The sequence below is a fragment of the Diorhabda sublineata genome, chromosome 6 (genome assembly GCF_026230105.1).
Source record: "Diorhabda sublineata isolate icDioSubl1.1 chromosome 6, icDioSubl1.1, whole genome shotgun sequence".
Taxonomy (NCBI): Eukaryota; Metazoa; Arthropoda; class Insecta; order Coleoptera; family Chrysomelidae; genus Diorhabda; species Diorhabda sublineata.
In genome coordinates this window covers 10,024,635-10,043,616 of record NC_079479.1, presented here as the reverse complement: position 1 = coordinate 10,043,616, position 18,982 = coordinate 10,024,635, and the positions used below count along the sequence as shown (strand labels likewise).

The window sequence follows — 18,982 nt, the reverse complement described above, 5'->3', positions numbered from 1 at the left end:
TGAATTAAAACAATAAATAATCCGTTGGTAATATTTTTCTAATTGAATTTATGAAATTCTTAAGGGAAATACTATTTTTATTTCTGAATTAGTTCGCTAAAGTTTTCTTTATAAGTGTTTACTTGTCACTAACGACACGTCACGAAAACGAAAGTTGAATTGTCAGTGGTCACCAATAGTTGTCAAAGCCGATTTATGATGATAATTGTAATTTTAGGTAAATATTTATATTTTCTTTTGAAATTCACAACAACAGATGTTGATTTTAATCAACAAAGTGCGAATGAAACATCGATTTTTGGTCTAAATATTTCCCAAAATTTTTTTTACACAGTTATTTGTCAAGAAAGCATCCAGCATTGCCATATGTGGTTAAAGCATATCCCAGGACTTTAAATATTACATAAATAGCACAAAGTCTTTTTGATTTTTTATTAAATGTTGATTTATTTAAAATTCGATCCGATATCACGTATAATATTCAACAGTTTTGTTGTAGTATTTTTAAAATAATACTATTATCAATGTTTGTATAAGGTCCATTCCATTAAAATATTAAATTAGTATACAGCAATTGTTGTACACGAATATACCCTGGCTTTTAAATTTTTGTAGGGAAAAAATATTTCAACTATTTTGCCATACTACATGTATTTGTTGATAAGCAATGCAATACAGAGCATATCGGTGAAATATGACTAAATACCTATAACATATTTAAATGATGCAATTTGAATGAATAGCTTGTAGTATTTGTGTGTAATCTTGTTAATCAGTTTTATATTTTAAAATTCAATAACTTAAATCCATAACCAGTAATTCTGTTATACAATTTTCGAAAATCTATTATTGCACAACATTTGGTATGAAAAGATAATTCCCTTCCTACCACTCTTTCGTGCCCTGCCTATATAAATGATTTAATATGAAATCTTTTAGTTTCAGTGTAATTGTTACATGAGAATCTTTTGAAATTTGATTATGTTATTGCTACATTCAACTACATATGGTGTGATAGAGATATTTATAACGTAAATATATATATATATTTTTTGGAACATTTTTGACAAAACTGCATATTATGAGTGATAACAGGGAAACATTGAGTTCGTTTGTGGACAAGCAAGACCGCTCATCTGAATATGATAAAATTTTGGGGAGAAAAGTCCTAGTTGCTCCTACAGAACAACAATATGAGTTGCTGTTGAAGAATTTGAGGCAACAATTGGGAGAAGGAAGAGGAGAAGTTATCTTAGAGGTAAGTAAATATAATCCTATGCGAATAAGGTTGGATATTTTAGACCAACATATATTTGAACTGCAAGTATTTGATGAGTTAACTCTAATTTTGCAACCATAACACAGGTCAATATGAACTTTGACTTTCATATGAGAGTATGGAATATCTGAAATATCGATAAATTTATTGATACTAATTGAAATTAAAAAATATATATAACCTGCTTCTTTTTGTATCCAGAGGAATGGATATTTAGGATAGTCATAGTTTAAATTTTTGTTTATAATAAAAGAAACTAATTTATATAGGTATAATTATTTATCAGCTTTGTCTCACTAAATTCCAAATGTACACTTCTTCATTGAAATAGCATCAAGTCTTGGGACAGATTTTTGCAGTTTTTTAGTTGTGAAAATTTAGTTGACATTTGTTACAGAGTTTACCAATATAAAGTTATCGGGTAAGTATTGACAAAAAAAATTCATTACACCATAATTTTGAACCCTCAGTCCAACTATCTTCCAATTTGGCAATAATACTTGTTTTCCAATGATCCAAATTTTGGACCAGCAAAGAAGATATCAAAAGACAAGTATTTTAAACAATGGAGGTTTGTGAGTTCATACAAATTGAAAATTTATTGTATTTTTTGAAGATATTGTAAATTTTAAGTGTTAGTGGACAAAATGTTATGCTATTTCTGTCAAAACACAATGTTGTCAAGTTTCATGAAGTGATAAACAACATTTGTTGGTTTAATAGTTTTTGGAATTTGAATATAGAAAAGGATGCGTAATAGTTCATCAATTCATTTAAAATATTCGATTTAAGAAGGTATCAAAGCAACATTCCAGTTTTACCAATGGAAAAAGCATACTGTGGTCACGTACTCATTAAGATCAAGAATACTGAAGATCTAAGCCTTACTTTGCAATACATCCCCTAACACAAGTGAATTTTTTTGTTGACATTATAGAAAACTGGCCTAAAAAACAATAATGATTAAAAATTTAGTAGATTGGTTCTATATTTGCTTTTATTTCTTTTAATTTTTATCCATTTGGCTAAGAAAGAAAACAAAACAATTATTTTAAAATAATTATTATTACTGCCAAAATATTTCAAATTATGTAATTTAATCAAATTTAACACATGTAGTAAAAATCTATTTTACTGTATATATTTTGAGAGATAAACTAATTTTTTTGTCTCCTGAAAACCGTGTATATAAATGTTTTTTCTTAATAATTCTTTTTCTAGATTGGTCGATCAGATGATGGTACAGAAAATGGATTGTTGGATGACGAATTAGATGCAGCAGTTGCCACCCTCCAATCACTAGCGAATACATTAGAATGCAGTTGCGTGAAACTCAGAGAGAGAAAAGAAGCTCGTGGTGTCGTTGTACAATATTTAATTAGGAGAGTGCTCGACCAAACTGGTAAGTGCAATATTTCCCAAAAGTTATAAATTTTTCACTCGGTTTGTAATAAATGCAAAAATCAGAACAAGTTTGATTTTATAATCTCCAATTTCAAAATAGTCAATTTATTAAATGTAATTGTAAATATTGTATTCGTTTGAAGAGTTGATAAAATTAATTTTTTACCATTATTCAGTTATCAGATTTTGAAATTATACTCATTCAGTTGATTTATTGTTTATAGAAGATACTATTCATTGAATATACCAGGCTAGCAACCAATATACATCTAATCTAAACAAATGTTTTATTTCTAGATAAAGTAGGTGATAATGTTACCTTAAATCACTTAAATTACTTGTAAATCCATTCTTCTGGGAGTCCCCTCACAATTATTTTATATAATTATTAAATAATTGCTAAATATTGCAAAATATTTCAGATGCCTTTATTGATGTAATACTTAAGTGTTAGATGCCTTTGAGTACATTATAAACTTACTAATCTTCGGAACTATTACGTGAAATAAAATTTTTTTCTTAAACGTACAGTACACAGCGTTTATTTACAAAAGATTATCATATAAACGTGTCAGCACATATATCAGAGCTTCAAAAAAATATAGTCAATTCTAAATTCGCTATAATTTAGAAAAGCGTATGTACTATCAGACGTAGAATACTAGAAATAGTCTGAATACCACAAGGAACAATTTCTCAAAGGTACAAAGACTAGCTTGCATATGTGCAACTGGGGCCATGAGAGCATGCTCAACAGCGGCACTAGAAGAAAGCGTGGCAGAGAAAACATCACTTAGAATGTTCAGAGAGGAAATTATCAATATTAATGTCCCGAGTGCATGTCAAATTGTCGATAATTTAATTTTCTCGAGTGCGCGAATGCGCACGAGAGGAAATTATGAGACAATTTGACATGCACGAGAGGGCATTTTCGCAGACTATTTCCTGAGAAAAATTTAATTTAAAATAAACAATAATTCTTCCTTTTCTTAAAATATAAAATTAAAACCAAATGATGTTTATTAATCCTAGACGAAAATTTCGCACTAGTGCAAATTATCGATAATTTGCACTAGTGCAGTATTATCGCTGAAATTTGATCGTTGCTAGGTAAACATAAAATATTACAGCTTTTTGGTTGGCTTAAATTTTTCGAAGGAAATAATCAATGAAAACCTGTTTCTAAATAATGACCAACACTGGGATATGCCTCAGGATGCTGCATCGAAAAAGTTTAACACTACACCTGGAGCTCTTGAAATAGAAGGTGAAGATCTCTGGTAATTATTCTAGATAGACTAGACTATTCTAGAAAGAGGGACACAATAGATCCTTTGAGTTGCAATATATAGGAGACCCCAAATCTATATATATATATATATATATATATATATATATATATATATATATATATATATATATATATATATATATATATATATATATTGTTATGGTATGAATATATTCAAAATAAATTAGTAAATAATAATAAGATATAAATAAAGCAATAAGTTCAGTTCTGTTATTCGGTTATTTAGAGCAGTTTATCACAATAAAATAAATAACATTCTTTATATTAAGTTTTGGCCAACACTATATTCTGAATTATTATTTAATTTTGACAAATCCTGTATAATCAAAGAATTTAATCCATAAATTGACAGATAAAAACAGGAGCACCAACTTCAAAAATTTGTGTGACATACCAACATAAATTTTAAGGTTATAAATGATAAAATATAAAAATTTTGACAACTGCAATGATAAAATTAATAACATAGGAATGAAATAAATACAACAAAGAAATTATAGAATAATATTATTTGAATAAAGTCACAATAATTTAAAAATTTAGAAATGACAATTTAGTAACTAACTTTTAAAATAAATATCATTGGTCAAAAGAAAAAAAAAATTTTTTTTTTGGCAAGAGAAAAAAGAGTAAAATAATTTTAATTGAAATTTAAAAAAATTAAAATCTTGATAAAAAAGGTATAAAATATTCAAAGGATTGATAATTAATAATTGTATAAGTGTAGTAATAAGAAATTAGTGAAAACAATTAAATAAAGTGAAGTAAGTGAGAATACTCACAAAGGGACAATTTCCAAGATAAAGAAGTTGTGAAAAGGAAAAGAACAGGAGTGGAACTACAGCGGAGTATCTGTTTATTCTGCAAGGCCGTAACAATTTCCAATTAAAAAAAAAAAAAAATTAAAAATACAACATAACAAACACTTAAGGTACTGTTCTATTAAGTTTAAGTATTTCCTTTAGTATATAATATTTGAGTTCACATTTCCATATAATTTAGTTTTATGAGTGTAATTATGAGTATGAATGAATGAATGAATGTTTGTAAAATAAAATAATTGTAATAGGTAGTTAAGAAATTGTATATTTTGAATATTTTATTCATTATAAAGAACAGACCCGGTCTTAAAACTATTATAATCTGACCTTATAACCATAACAATTTATCGCAATAAAATTTTTTAATTTGACCTCACAATATAATACCCTGAGAATAAAAAAAATAATAATAACATAATAAAATAAAGAAATTCAAATAATTATTAATGGCGCCCAAATTAAAATCTGATTTTATTTAAAATAAAATTTATAAAAATAAACATTACACATTATCATACCATAACATTATATATATATATATATATATATATATATATATATATATATATATATATATATATATATATATATATATATATATATATATATATATATACTATCAGATAAGCACACCACAACAATAAAACTTTTTTATAACAATTGGACAGCCAGGATACAATGCAAAGGACAGTTATTCCAACAAATCAAAATCAAAAAGACAGGGATTTACTCTATGTATGGATAATGAAGAAGAGGCAGGCCTGTTCAAACATGAAGAAGAACTGCAATAGATAAACTTAACATGGAAAGAAGTTACGAAAATAGCCAAAAATAGAAAAAAATTGAGAGCCTTCATCAACAAAATTCAACGACACCCACATAACGAGGCGTAATAGTTTTACCACAGCTGCTGAAACAGCTGTGCCTGTTGTTGTACAGGGAGAGTTATGTGACGTTGACGGGAACTATTTTTTTACTACATCTCACTTATTCGTGTTTTTCCATATCTATTATCCCAATAATTTTGTAAAGGTATGTGTTTCTAGAATAGTTTGACTAATCTCTGGGTATGATCCCATTCTATAACTCTTTACCTTGAAGTTTAATTTTTTTGCAAATTATTAAATTAATATGTTTAGATTTTCTGGAAATTCGTGTGGCTGTCGTTGGCAATGTTGATGCCGGCAAGTCTACTCTATTGGGAGTTCTCACACATGGAGAATTGGATAATGGTAGAGGTCATGCAAGGCAGAGACTATTTAGACACAAACATGAGATGGAATCCGGTCGAACAAGCTCTGTTGGAAATGATATATTGGGCTTTGATGAAAAAGGTAAAACCATTAAGTTTTGTATATATTTCAATCGATTACTTTCAATTTTATTTTCCGAAATCTTTTAAAATTTTGGGTTTTTAGGTAATATTGTGAATAAACCTGAACACGGATCTTTGGATTGGGTGAAAATCTGCGAAAAAAGTTCTAAAGTCATAACTTTCATTGATCTCGCCGGACATGAGAAGTATTTAAAAACTACTGTGTTTGGGATGACTGGACATGCACCAGATTTTGGAATGTTGATGGTAATTATTGATTTCAACTAAATTATTCTTCAGTGTATGGTTAGCATTCATATAAAGTATGTAGTAATTTCTTCAATTTAAAAGGAACCACGTAGCAGGTAAAAGGTTAATGCTTTGCGCGCGAACCATATTCACCTATATAGGTCAGCCTCGAAGACATATTTCAAGGTCAAGGTCACCAAAGAGTTTTAACCTATATCGAAGACTTTCCCATTATTCTTATCTGAACAGGAAAAATCAAGAAACTACCGCCTGACGTGTTCATCGGCAGTAATTTAATAATAATTTTCAGTATTTATTTATACCTAATCCTTTTATTTTAAAATTAATTTTTCTTGCAACTTTTTTTGGGCCCTGGTTTTTGGAGTCTGTGTGCAATGCACACTTTGCACATATGGTAGCGGGGACCCTGAGTACCTAAACAGTGTGTTCATTACAAACAAAATAATTAATGTTTTGTAGGTTGGTGCTAATGCGGGAATAATCGGCATGACAAAAGAACATTTGGGACTTGCTTTGGCTCTATCGGTGCCAGTTTTTGTGGTAGTTACAAAAATCGACATGTGCCCAGCTAATATTCTCCAAGATAATCTCAAGATGTTGGTGAGAATATTGAAATCTCCTGGTTGTCGAAAGGTACCAGTTATGGTAAAAACATCCGACGATGTGGTATTGAGCGCTACAAATTTTGTGAGTGAAAGGTAAGGTACGAGAAAGAAGAAATGAAAATCCACTACTCTATTAACCTCTCCGTTAAATTCTGTTAGTTGATTTATTTAAAGCGCCCTATTTAGTCAGTTCATCTTTACTGTATCTACAATACATACAAAAAAAATATTTCACGTTTTTAGTTTTTCTTAATTGATTATAGTATCTGTTTATCCTTTTTTTGAATATGTTGTTTATCATTTTTTCACTATATTCTTGTTATTGTTAATTTTATACTGAACCAGTTTACACCACCACTCACAATTACACCGTCTGAAGCGCGTTTCAATAACCAATTTATCGTCTTCAGAGACTGAAGGTAGACTGTTTATAGGCAGTATAATTGTGAGTGTTGGTGTAGTGGGGGTGTAAACAATGTGTTCAGTATAAATATCGTCAATGGTTCCAGATATGCTTAACTTAACTTAACTAAAAATAACTGCTGGTTAATATAATTAATTTTGAAAAAAATTTACAGATATTTACAAATTGTAAAAAATTATGACACAACTATTAAGTAGTAACATAAGCATTGTATTTATTCCCGTCTCACGTCATGTTAGGTATTAAAAAATATCAAAAATTTACAAGTTGATGATGTATTATATTCGTACTTACCGATGTAAAATTAAATAAAAAGTCAAATTAGTTCTTAAAAGAACTGATTTTAATAATAAATATTCGTTCAATCCAACAATTTATTAAAAACAACACGGTATTCAATCTTTAGTATGGTCAGTTATTCACGTTACGCCCTTTTCTACAATTATTGCTGTCAACTATTAAGTATATGTCTTGTAGTTGATCTTGTCAAGAAGATGATCGATCTTATGTTGGTATGACTGATTTTTATCGTCAGAAGAAGATAGTATGTACAAAAATTAGGCCAGCTCATGAGTATATAGAATTAGTTCGAGTAGTGCAGAGAGCAATGGATAATTTATTGTATTTGATGTGATTCAGGCCTTGTAGTATTAACAATAATGGAAAACGATTTAGTACTTTTTGATATTTTACAGATTACACTTATTGCACTGGCTGACCTGACTGTAGACCCAGTGCAAGCAGTACAGTGAACTGGGTGAAGTAGTTCCCTTGCACTGCTGCTAAGAACAGCGACACTAGCGTTGGTTCTGCTACAAAGAACGCTTTAGTTAGTGTACACTTCCTGAACTAGTTCTGCCAGTGCAGCTACCAATAACAAACCTATTATTTATCTTGACAATTGTCATTGATGTGTGTGTATTTTTCTTTAATGGGTTTATAGGAATTAGTCTGCGCTATTTGATCAAGCCTACATTAATAAGGGATGATAATAAAGAAACAATATTTCAAAAGATACTTCAACCACACGAGTAATTTTTCAGAAAAAACTGAAAAGTTGAGAATTAAATTCTTTAAAAGGTGACCTAACCTTTAATATCAAAAAACTCTACATATTTTCAATTCTTAATTACAACATGCAAAAAGAATATTGATATTATTAAACAACTTATTGAAGGGATATTAACATGTTGACTGCCAAGGCAATTTTCAAAATTTTATTTAATGACATAACATTAAAAATACAGAGTTATCACTGAAAGGTATAGAAACTGTAGAGTTTTTACAAAAAGTTTTATTTATTAGTTGATTTATGTACAAAGAATCTCCTCGGGGAGGTAAATTATGATTTATTTTGTAGTTGGCAGTCAACGTGTTAATATGAAAATCCAATGCTTCATATATTTACTTCAATTTATTACTAGTATGTGACTAGTTCTCTTTTTCATGTATTATTGAAATACCATAGATATATACCACTATACCAATACTCACTATTACACTCTGTCTGACGCGCGTTTCAGAGACTAAAATCTATTAACTTGACTTACCTGTTTTGTACTTAATTTTCCCACCAATAAACCTTCTCCCATGAAAAATAATTCCAGCGGTTAAACCTCCTTGGAAAGAATCTTCACATTTATTCTTTAACTTCTAAAGTATAGAGGGGGCTGTAAGGAATAGGCCCTTTGTCCTTTATTAGTACTGTTCTTACATCTAACAATCTCAATGCTTTCAATTAAAAAATTTATTATTAGATATATTTTTTAACAATTCCAAATCAAAATGAAAAACAAGAAAAATTTGCTCTGGTACCTCTCAATCCTGTTTATACAATATGATTAGAACGAATTTTCAGTAGGGTGAGTTTTGAATTGGTTTATAAGTCAAACAATACATTTAAACAGTTTTCGGGTAATCCTAAGGATAAAATACCAAATTTGGAAAAGAGTGGTATATATGGAATTAGCTGATTGGGACTACTGTCCTCTAAACTTCAATTTATAATTTCAAAAATAAGGGTCCATTTAAGATTCTAGATTATTTTCACAGCAAAAATTGTTGAAAAGATATTATTTTGAGCTAGGGAAAGTTGAATCACGTACCATTTTCAAAGTAAGGTGTGGTATGTTCAAAATCTTAAGTTTAACAAATATCATTGTTCATTTTAGATTGTGTCCTATTTTCCAAGTATCCAATGTTACCGGAGAAAATTTGCTTTTGTTGAAAACTTTTCTGAATTTACTTACTACCAGGATGGAATACCATGAAAACGAACCTGCCGAGTTTCAAATCGACGATACATATTCAGTACCAGTAAGTATTTGTACTGGAACTAAATGTCAAATTCAATAGGTATTCATGCTATAATGGATGTAAGTAACATTAACTAGTCGAGATAAATTTGCCATCCATTGTTAGTATGAACAATATTGGGCTAGACTGTCTCCTTTTTCTAGCATAAAGTCTTCTGATTTTTGTTTATTTTTTATATTTTCCCTTTACCCTTGTATATAAGCTTTTTGTGATAATTATTTTTTTTTTGGTATTTCTAGTTTGTTTGATATCTTCCACACGTTGTTTTTTGGATTGAGTCGAATGCTGCTTTCAGGTATATGAATGTTTATTTCAGTGTTTTTCCTTTTTCGTAACATCTTTCTATTATATTTCTTAGTTTTTGCTATTACATTATTTATAGTAACTGATACACATTTGTTCTTTCTCAAACTGTATGTTGTTTGTGCAGATTTATTTCCATCTCCTCGTTCAATCCTTTAAATTACTAATTAAATTTCCGAATTTATCTTTATTCATTTTTTTAATGAGTCTCAACTATCTTAGCTTTTTATTGCTCCTCCTCTATTTCATCTCTATTATTTTGTATGTCTGTATTATATTAAGAATTTACAATAAATATTGTTTATTTTAGGGAGTTGGTACAGTCGTTTCGGGTACAACACTGAAAGGAGTGATAAAGTTGAATGATATATTGATGTTGGGTCCCGATCCACTGGGACGATTCCAGCAAATAGCAGTTAAAAGCATCCACAGGAAGCGAATGGCTGTCAAAGAAGTCAGAGCGGGACAAACTGCCAGTTTTGCTCTTAAAAAGGTATAATAACGTGTTGAATGTAATTGTCCTACTGGTCATGAAAAGATAAAGGGAGTTTTTAATTTACTACTAAAGTTGCCGATGCATGTAAATAATTATTTCAAGCACAAGTTGTATCAAAATTTCCTAAAATCATTGAAGCTCCAGTTTTACTTGCAGTAGTTACTAGAAATTCTGGATTAAGTTGGAATTTCTGGAACAGTTGGTGATATTCATACTGAACACATTGTTTACACCAACACTCACAATTATACTGACGCGCGTCAGAGTGTTGATGTAGTGGTGGTGTAAACAATATATTCATAAATTCTGGATTAAACTGTACCATGAAAGGTTACAAGGATTTAGCTTTTTATTAAAAAAAAATGATTGGTTTGTCCATCACAATTGAGATATAGACGAAATATATGGAATAACTGTCGAAGGAGAAGAGCTTTTCAAGAAAACTATGTTTATAAGAATTGATTTATCAGAACCGGAATTGAGTACGTTTTTTCTTTCTTAAGGCTGTAATATCACATATATACTTAACCCAACTTTTTGAATATGCTATAATTGTTTTTATTATGCTCCTTAATTAGTTTAATTTTGTAATATTTTTGTCCAATAACGCTATCTAGCAGTAAACGTACAGAGTTAAAATTAATAGCTATACCATCGAGTCATTCTTATTGAGAAATTACAAATTATTACTTTGCCTCTTTTTACAAATTATTACTTTGCCTCTTTTAACCCTTTTAGATTATTGGTTTTACACTTATTCACCTTCTTTTCCAATTTTTTTTCTATTGTTTTTTAGCTGATACCTCAGAAGAGTTCAGATCCTATGAATCATCTGCCTGCCCCTACTTTATTAAAGATTAAATTAATCTGTCATTTATTTAGTTTCCTTCCACTCCGGTGTGTCCAAGAATCCAACTTTATTTTTCTTGATTAGACATTCCCAAGCAAGTTTGGATTTTTCAATTGTATTAATTTCTGCTTGAAAAATTTGGTGTGTTGCCCAGGCTTTCAAAGTGTTTGGTTTGGTTCTGGGCCCTTACACACCATTAATTTCTCATATGATGTTTTGATACCACTTGCTTCTATGGCTTAATATTGAAGTGGATTTGTTCTCAAAGCTGTTTGGGTATTTCGTCCTGTGGTATGTCCCAGGTTTGGTCATTGATTAAAGAAAGTTTTTCCTCTTTAATTCCGTATCTGAACAGTTTTAGTGGCGTTTTTCCGCCACGCTTTCCAATACTGTATGGAGAGGCGAAATATTTAAAATCACTGTAGCTGTTGAGCATGCTCTCATGGCCCCGGCTGCACATATACAAGCCAGTTTTTGTACCTTCGAGGTATTGTTCCTGGTGGTGTTTAAACTGGTCCAAACCGCTACTACATATGTAATGAATGGTCTCACGATCACATCTACAATAGGATCTTTGACTTACAACCCCAATTCCTCCCTGCGAAGCTTCTCCACACCATCAGAGCTTTTGCGGCTAGGTGGTTATTCCTTTTCATGTATGTTTACTATCTAGTTGAGTCCCAGATATTTCCCACTTAATGACTCATCTGTCCACCTAGATCGTCTTGAGATTGAGTTTTTCCTTCCTAGTGAAGGTAGGGTTGACATTTAGTCTCATCGATCGACACCACCTTCTTGTGTAGTGTAGTCCTCTTTGAACTATATCACCGAGTGTATTAACGAAGCTCCTTGCATAGATGACTATGTCGTTGGAAAAACTTCTTTCACAGGATTTCGCAAATGCATTTATATTTATGTTTATATTTTTGTAGTTCACTTTATAAAATTGGGAAAGGATTAAAGGAATTAAAACAGTATGAACGGATTCCAATTCTAAATGGCTTATATATTGTGTCTTTTCAATTTAAAAAAGTGTCCTTTATTTTTTTTAGATAAAACGATCTCAAATTCGAAAAGGCATGGTTATGGTATCTCCAGCTTTAAATCCACAAGCTTGTTGGGAATTCGAAGGAGAAATATTAGTTTTACATCATCCTACTACCATCAGTTCTCGTTATCAGGCCATGGGTAATTATTTTTTCTTTAATCTTGGTAATTTAATCAAATACTGAATCTATATTTTATTTTAAGATATTTCGCCTTGTCTCCGATAAATATTGAGTAATACATTTTAATAATTATATCTTTCAAATAATCTTTGCATAGAAATTGTTAAGCCTAAGTGATGATGCCAATATTTAATTTAGTTTATTGAAAAAAATAGTTCCAAGTTTGTGAATAACTTTTACAATTGAAGAATCAGGAATGTCTATAATAAATTATATCATACTTAAATACTTTTGTTTTAGTTAATTGGTTGACCAACCACCGTATTCACCACATTTGATCCCAAACGAATTTTTTCTGTTTCATAACCTTAAAGTTTGAGTTCCAGGAAAGAGATATTTTGAGAATAAATATGCAAACTATTTGGAAACAGTTTTTAGACTTTCATGGAAAAAATGCGTTGTTTCTTTGTGTAATTTGTGCGGAGGTTTCAAGTAATGAAGCCGAAAAAGTTAATTAGACACTTTAAAGCAAATCAAAGATTTTACTTGGCTTCCACTGACCATCTACAAATCTACAACTGCATTTGACCTTTGGAAACAAATTGTGTCATTCAAGAACATTTTTGAAATTTTGAAATTGGAGAGGATTGTTTTAAATTTTTAACGTGTTTTCAGATTTTATTCCTGAAAAGGTTTAAAAAGTGTAGACTGGACTATGTGTATGGATTTAAAAGGAGACTATATCGAAAATCGCTACCCGGAAACCAAAAGAAATAAACGAATAAGAATGTTGTAATACAAAATGTTTCTGAAGTAATTTGGAAAATTTGGAAAGGGTACTATGAAAATAAATGATACAAAGATGGAAAAACGTAACAAAGGAATGTTCAGAAATGACAAAAAAAAGAAGAGGAAGCAAAATGCCCGAAGAAAACTAAGGTAGAAGAAGAAATAAAAAGATTGCTTAATGGGAAAGGCCCTGTAGAAGATGGAATGGAGGCTGAGTTGTTGAAATACAGAGGAGAATAAGTGAACAAATTCATAAATTCATTGTGACAATTTGGTAACAATACAAGATTCCAGAGGAGTGTAATACTGGTGTAATTATACCAAAAGAAAAAAAAGGCAATAAAGAGGACTGTAAAAACTATAGAGCCATAAATAGAGCAATAAATGCAATCTACACAATAGACCAAATCATACAAAAACATGGGAATACATTAGAGAACTACACATAATCTTTATAGATTTTAAAAGCGCGTTTGACTCAATAAATAGACAAAAAAGGACTTTTCAAAGCTAATGTAGAAAAAAATTTCCCCATGTAATTTCTACTCTGTATAATATTTTAAATGTACAAACACTTTACTGGTTTTAAATATAATATTTGTTTTTTTTAATTTCTCGAAAGTAATTTTATAAAAAAGTACATCTGTCTCTCAAATGTCTATTCTTTATTAAGTATTATCACTAATTATGTTTTTTTAGTACATTGTGGAAGTATAAGACAGACTGCAAGCATTGTTAGTATGTCTAAAGATTGCCTTCGAACAGGTGACAAGGCTTTGATTCACTTTAGATTCATCAAACATCCGGAATATGTCACACCTGGTCAAAGAATGGTTTTTAGGGAGGTGAGATTTTTTTCATTAATTCTATAACCTTTGGATTAACTACACTGTACAATCTGGTACTTTCAGTAGATTACCTTCAAAAGGAGGCCTTAATTACAGATGTTTATTACGCCGAGATAGATTGGAAAGAATTAGTTGAGCATCCTCCATACTCTCCAGAGTATGGAGGATGCTTTCAGCGATTAGCGACTGTTTTCAAAACTTAACACCTGGACGATTTTCTCCAGGTGGTAAATCAGTGGTTTGCAGAGGCTGAACAAGTTTCATTTAATATTCTAGAACAGCAGTGGCAAAAATGTAGTGATCCCAAAAGAGACTGTATTGAAAAATAAAATCGCCAACCTTTTATTAATTGTTATTAATATTTTTATTATCACTTTGGCATACACTGGGTTTTGTTTGATTTTTTCTTTGGTCTGTTTTGGGTCGATCTCTTTTATTGGAGGTTTATTGGACATTATGTAAGCACAATTAATATAATCATATTAAATGCTCTTTCATAATCCGCAAATATAAGGAAAAATATTTTAAAACATATCATTTCTTGATACGTATTTTGTTGATGGTCATTTGTGCTGTAGCTATTTCGGAGGGTTGTCTGCTCAAGGGGTTACTAGAGGGAGTATTGCTTGATCCCATTGTGACGGGGTAACGTCATTTGAAGACTAATGACAACTAGATACATTCAATTAGGCATTGCAACCTTAAGTTTATTGTTCCCCTCTTTTTTAGACATCTGCATCTCTAGCTTCAGTATTTGTTCTGATATAGAGGTGGTTAGAAATTTTTTATCCAAAGCATGTTTGAATCGAAGTCTCTTATTTCTCCCCCCAGAATATACACGCGTTAACTTCTGTTAGATTAGTGAGGAAGTTTATCTTGTTTTTGCTTTTATCTAAATACGTAACGATTCTAGTGCTATCAAACTTTTTGGACTGATCCAGCCTGGGAGGCAACACTTGAGTGATTATCTTTCAGTTTCCTCCATCTTCTAACACTCTTTCTTCTATTACCAACAGAAATCCTCTAGACCAATATAAGATTTTTGTCTGATCAGGAATGCAGACTAAAGAAAGACTATTTCATCAAATTTTCTCATATCCATGTCAGCTTTGACTTGATAATATGGAAACTCAGTACTATGATAATAGTTTGACAGAATGAATAGAGAATCACATTTCTGATAGTTTGTTACCACGAATCTTTCAATTGAAATTGTTTTTGTTTATAAGACGCTCGAATAGGAGTTTAGCTATAATGAGTACCTCCTGAACACTAATGTTATTCATCTAGGTATTGAAATTATATATTTTTAAATACTATTATTATGCAATAATTTGTAAAATGTTATCAATTTTTTTTAGGGACGTACCAAAGCAGTTGGTAACGTAATAAGAATTTTATCTCATTCTACACCTACCCATCAAGGAAATAGATTGAAACAAAGTAAACAGCAACGTTACGGAAGTGGCCATCAAAATAAACATGAAAAAAATCATGGCAAGAATGAAAACATTCAAGAGGTACATGTTGAAAAATTCGTTATATATATGTGAATATTCCAGTTACTCACTTGATTTCATCATTTATATGTTTCTTATGTGTATCACTTATCTTTGTTATTTTATGTACGCTGTTCGGCCTTGTGTAAGATTATTATTGCGCGATATGTCACGCTGACTACAAAATTGTTCTTTTATTCTGGGTGGCTGCCAACCTACCAAAATTGAATCTGTATAAGTGTATAAGAATCAACAACAAAAATTAGAAGCCAACAAAAAGTTTCAATTAACCACAAAAAACCCAAAAAATTTTTTTACCAAACTTTTGGTTGTTAATTAAATAATTAACTAGATTTCATCTTTGGATTAAAAATTGGATACATTAAAAATGGTACCAAACCGATAAAGTTGCAATTGCAAGATCTTACTAGAATTAATAAGTTAATTGTCATCTATGTATGCTTTTACCCAAAATATATAGTGTCTTGCATTACATTGCAGGTTGTATTGATTCATGTCAAGCACTTTTCTGATGGTTACCTTTTTAAAGACATGGTATGGTGCAAGACGTCGTTTAGTGCTTCTTCTTCTTTTTAAAGTGCTATCTTCGGATGAAAGCTGGCGACCATCATGTCCATCACTCCCTCATGTTTCGCAGCCAGGATATTCTTCGTCGTTCTACACATCTCTTCACCCCTATCTTTCCCTGCATAATCATCTCTGGAATTCGTATCGTTGAGTTCAGTGCAATTTTATACAATGTTATAAAATTACATATGATGAACAGTGCACGTTGTTCGATCTTGTGCAAGGATCTACATATTATTATTGCTCCTGATGTTCAAAGTTAATATTTTTTCCTTTTGTGCAGCTACAAATACTCAAAAATTATAAGTGAAGTGAATAAATACTAATAACAAAATTTAAAAACCAACAAAAAGTTTAGATTTACCACAAAAAACGAAAAAGTCTATTTGACAAAAGTTTTTGGATCGATCAGCTGATATGACTGACTTTGGGTGGTTGTTAATCTAAAATTAACTAGATTTCGAATTTGAATCATTAATTTGAAACAATAAAATAGTACCACACCGATAAAGTTGCAAGTGCAAGATTTTGCAAGACAACGTTCATTGCAGTTTTATGCAACGCCAAAGTATTGCATAAAATCAACATTGTGCGATGTTCGACCTTGTGTAAGACTATTGTTATAGCTTCATATCTCACGCTGACCACGAAATTCTTTTTTTTCTCTGGTTGGCTGCCAACCCACCAAAATTAAATCCGAAGTGAATAAGTACCAACAACAAAAAGTTTCAATTAACCACAGAGAACGAAAAAAATTATTAATTGTTAATACAAAGTTAACTAGATTTCTTCTTTGAATCATTTATTGCACTCAATAAAATGGTACCAAACCCATAAAGTTGCAAGTACAAGATCTTGCTTAAATTAATCAGCTGAGCTTCTTCTACATATGCTTTTGATCAAGATATATTGCGTCTTGCATTACATTGCAGGTTGTGTTGACCTATGTCAAGCACCGTTATGATGGTTTCCTTGTTAGGGCATAGTAGCATGCTATTTTATGCAAGACCATAGTATTGTATAATGAATATCACACGTTATTTGACCTTGTTCAAGGCTCTTAATACTGCATCATTACTCCCGCCTGCCAAAATTCATATTTCTCTATAATGTCTCACAGTGTGAGAGAATGTGTATCTTCAGGTGTCCATAGAGTCGAGAGTACCTCGACCTTGAGTTGCTTGTTGTTAATTCAAGAATAAGAATTGCACACAATGAAAATGGTACTAAATCTATGAAGTGGCAAGTGCAAGATCTTGCTTGATACAATTAACTGAGCTTTTGATTAACATATTTTGCATTACATTGCACGTTGTGGTGATCCATGTCACGCAGCATTCATGATGTGTTGTTAAATTAGATGAGCTGATCGATAATTTAGTATTGTGTGTTTTTAGGGCGTTGATCAAGATATGATGGAAAATGGGACGGAAGAAACGGTCGACAAACGAGATAATACATCGCAAAAAACTGGAATGAAGAAAGGACGAAGTCGACGCGGTGGTCGGGGGAAATCGAATAATAATAATAATCCGACCATGGGTTTAGTAAAACACCTTCCAGATGTTACAAACATCACCCCTTTATCAGCTGCAAATAGAAACACCGCAGCTAAAGTGCAATAGATATAACATTTCAGCTTCCTCAATGTCCATTTTTCGATATAAATACGATTAAATTCTTATTTTTTTTCTATGTTTGAAAACATTTTTGGTTTTTACCACCTGACATGATTCTAGTTTTGGAAGAAAATATTTTATTTTTTAAATGATAATCGAATTTAATTTTCTTTCTCCAGTGACACATCGATGAATTAATGAACACAAATGAAAATTTCTGCCGTTTTTTTTGTGCTGAAGTTGTTTTTTATAATAAAACCTCAAAATATTTTTATAATTGTTTATTTACTCAAAAATTGTTAAATATTACGTGTTACATATGGGACTGAGGTATCTGGCGCCATCTCTTAACATGATGTGAAGCTATTATTTTTACTAGCGCTATGTGAGATGACAAGTTCGACATCTTGACAACTCGCCAGCTATGTTATAAGAAAAGTGTCCGTCTCGAAATGTGTTAAGGGTGGCGCTACATAGGCATCAGAGTAAACTTTTTCAAGGTTATATTCACTACATTATATTGTACATGCAAAAATTTTTAATTACGAATGGCTTTAGCCAAAAAAGATATTTTGATATAAACAAACTTTGGAAAAATTAAATCAGTTGCGCGCTGTCAGGGTTAGTTGTCGCTTTTATTCCCCTATTTTTTATGCCACTGGAGCAAAATATTCGGATGACAAAGAGGGTAGCATGCGCTTGGTGAATTACTATCGTTAATAATCAAAGTACTAACTTCTGTACCCCAGAATAAAATATATTCTATCTCGGTATCCAGTAAAAACAATGAAATTAGATACCCACGAAGTGCTCGTCACTATCTAACAGACACAATAGAACTGACAATAGTAATCAAATATACCTGCTTGATCCCTAATCCCTACTACCTCATCTAGCAACGCGCATTGACGAGCGTTTGATTTATGGCAAATTTTTGATTTGAAATTTTGAACTATATTCTTATATCTCAGCAACTAGGCCCTGTAAGGGTTCATATTCCTATATCAACATGAACCATTTATTGAGATTTATCTGTGGTAGAGCGTTGTCGGACGAATATAGAAACACTGTATAA

The 18,982-nt window shown here is 30.8% G+C and overlaps 1 protein-coding gene across 1 annotated transcript; it reads left to right on the top strand.

The window, feature by feature from the left end:
* Positions 1-114: 114 nt before the first annotated feature.
* LOC130445679 (GTP-binding protein 1) lies at positions 115-18,874 on the top strand. The gene is made up of 12 exons (XM_056781483.1): positions 115-217; positions 940-1,258; positions 2,501-2,681; positions 5,956-6,150; positions 6,235-6,398; positions 6,861-7,099; positions 9,602-9,746; positions 10,360-10,542; positions 12,448-12,583; positions 14,053-14,198; positions 15,563-15,721; positions 17,686-18,874. The coding sequence occupies exons 2-12, from the start codon at positions 1,082-1,084 to the stop codon at positions 17,911-17,913; spliced, it is 1,953 nt and encodes a 650-aa protein (XP_056637461.1). The 5' UTR covers positions 115-217; positions 940-1,081; the 3' UTR covers positions 17,914-18,874.
* Positions 18,875-18,982: the final 108 nt, after the last annotated feature.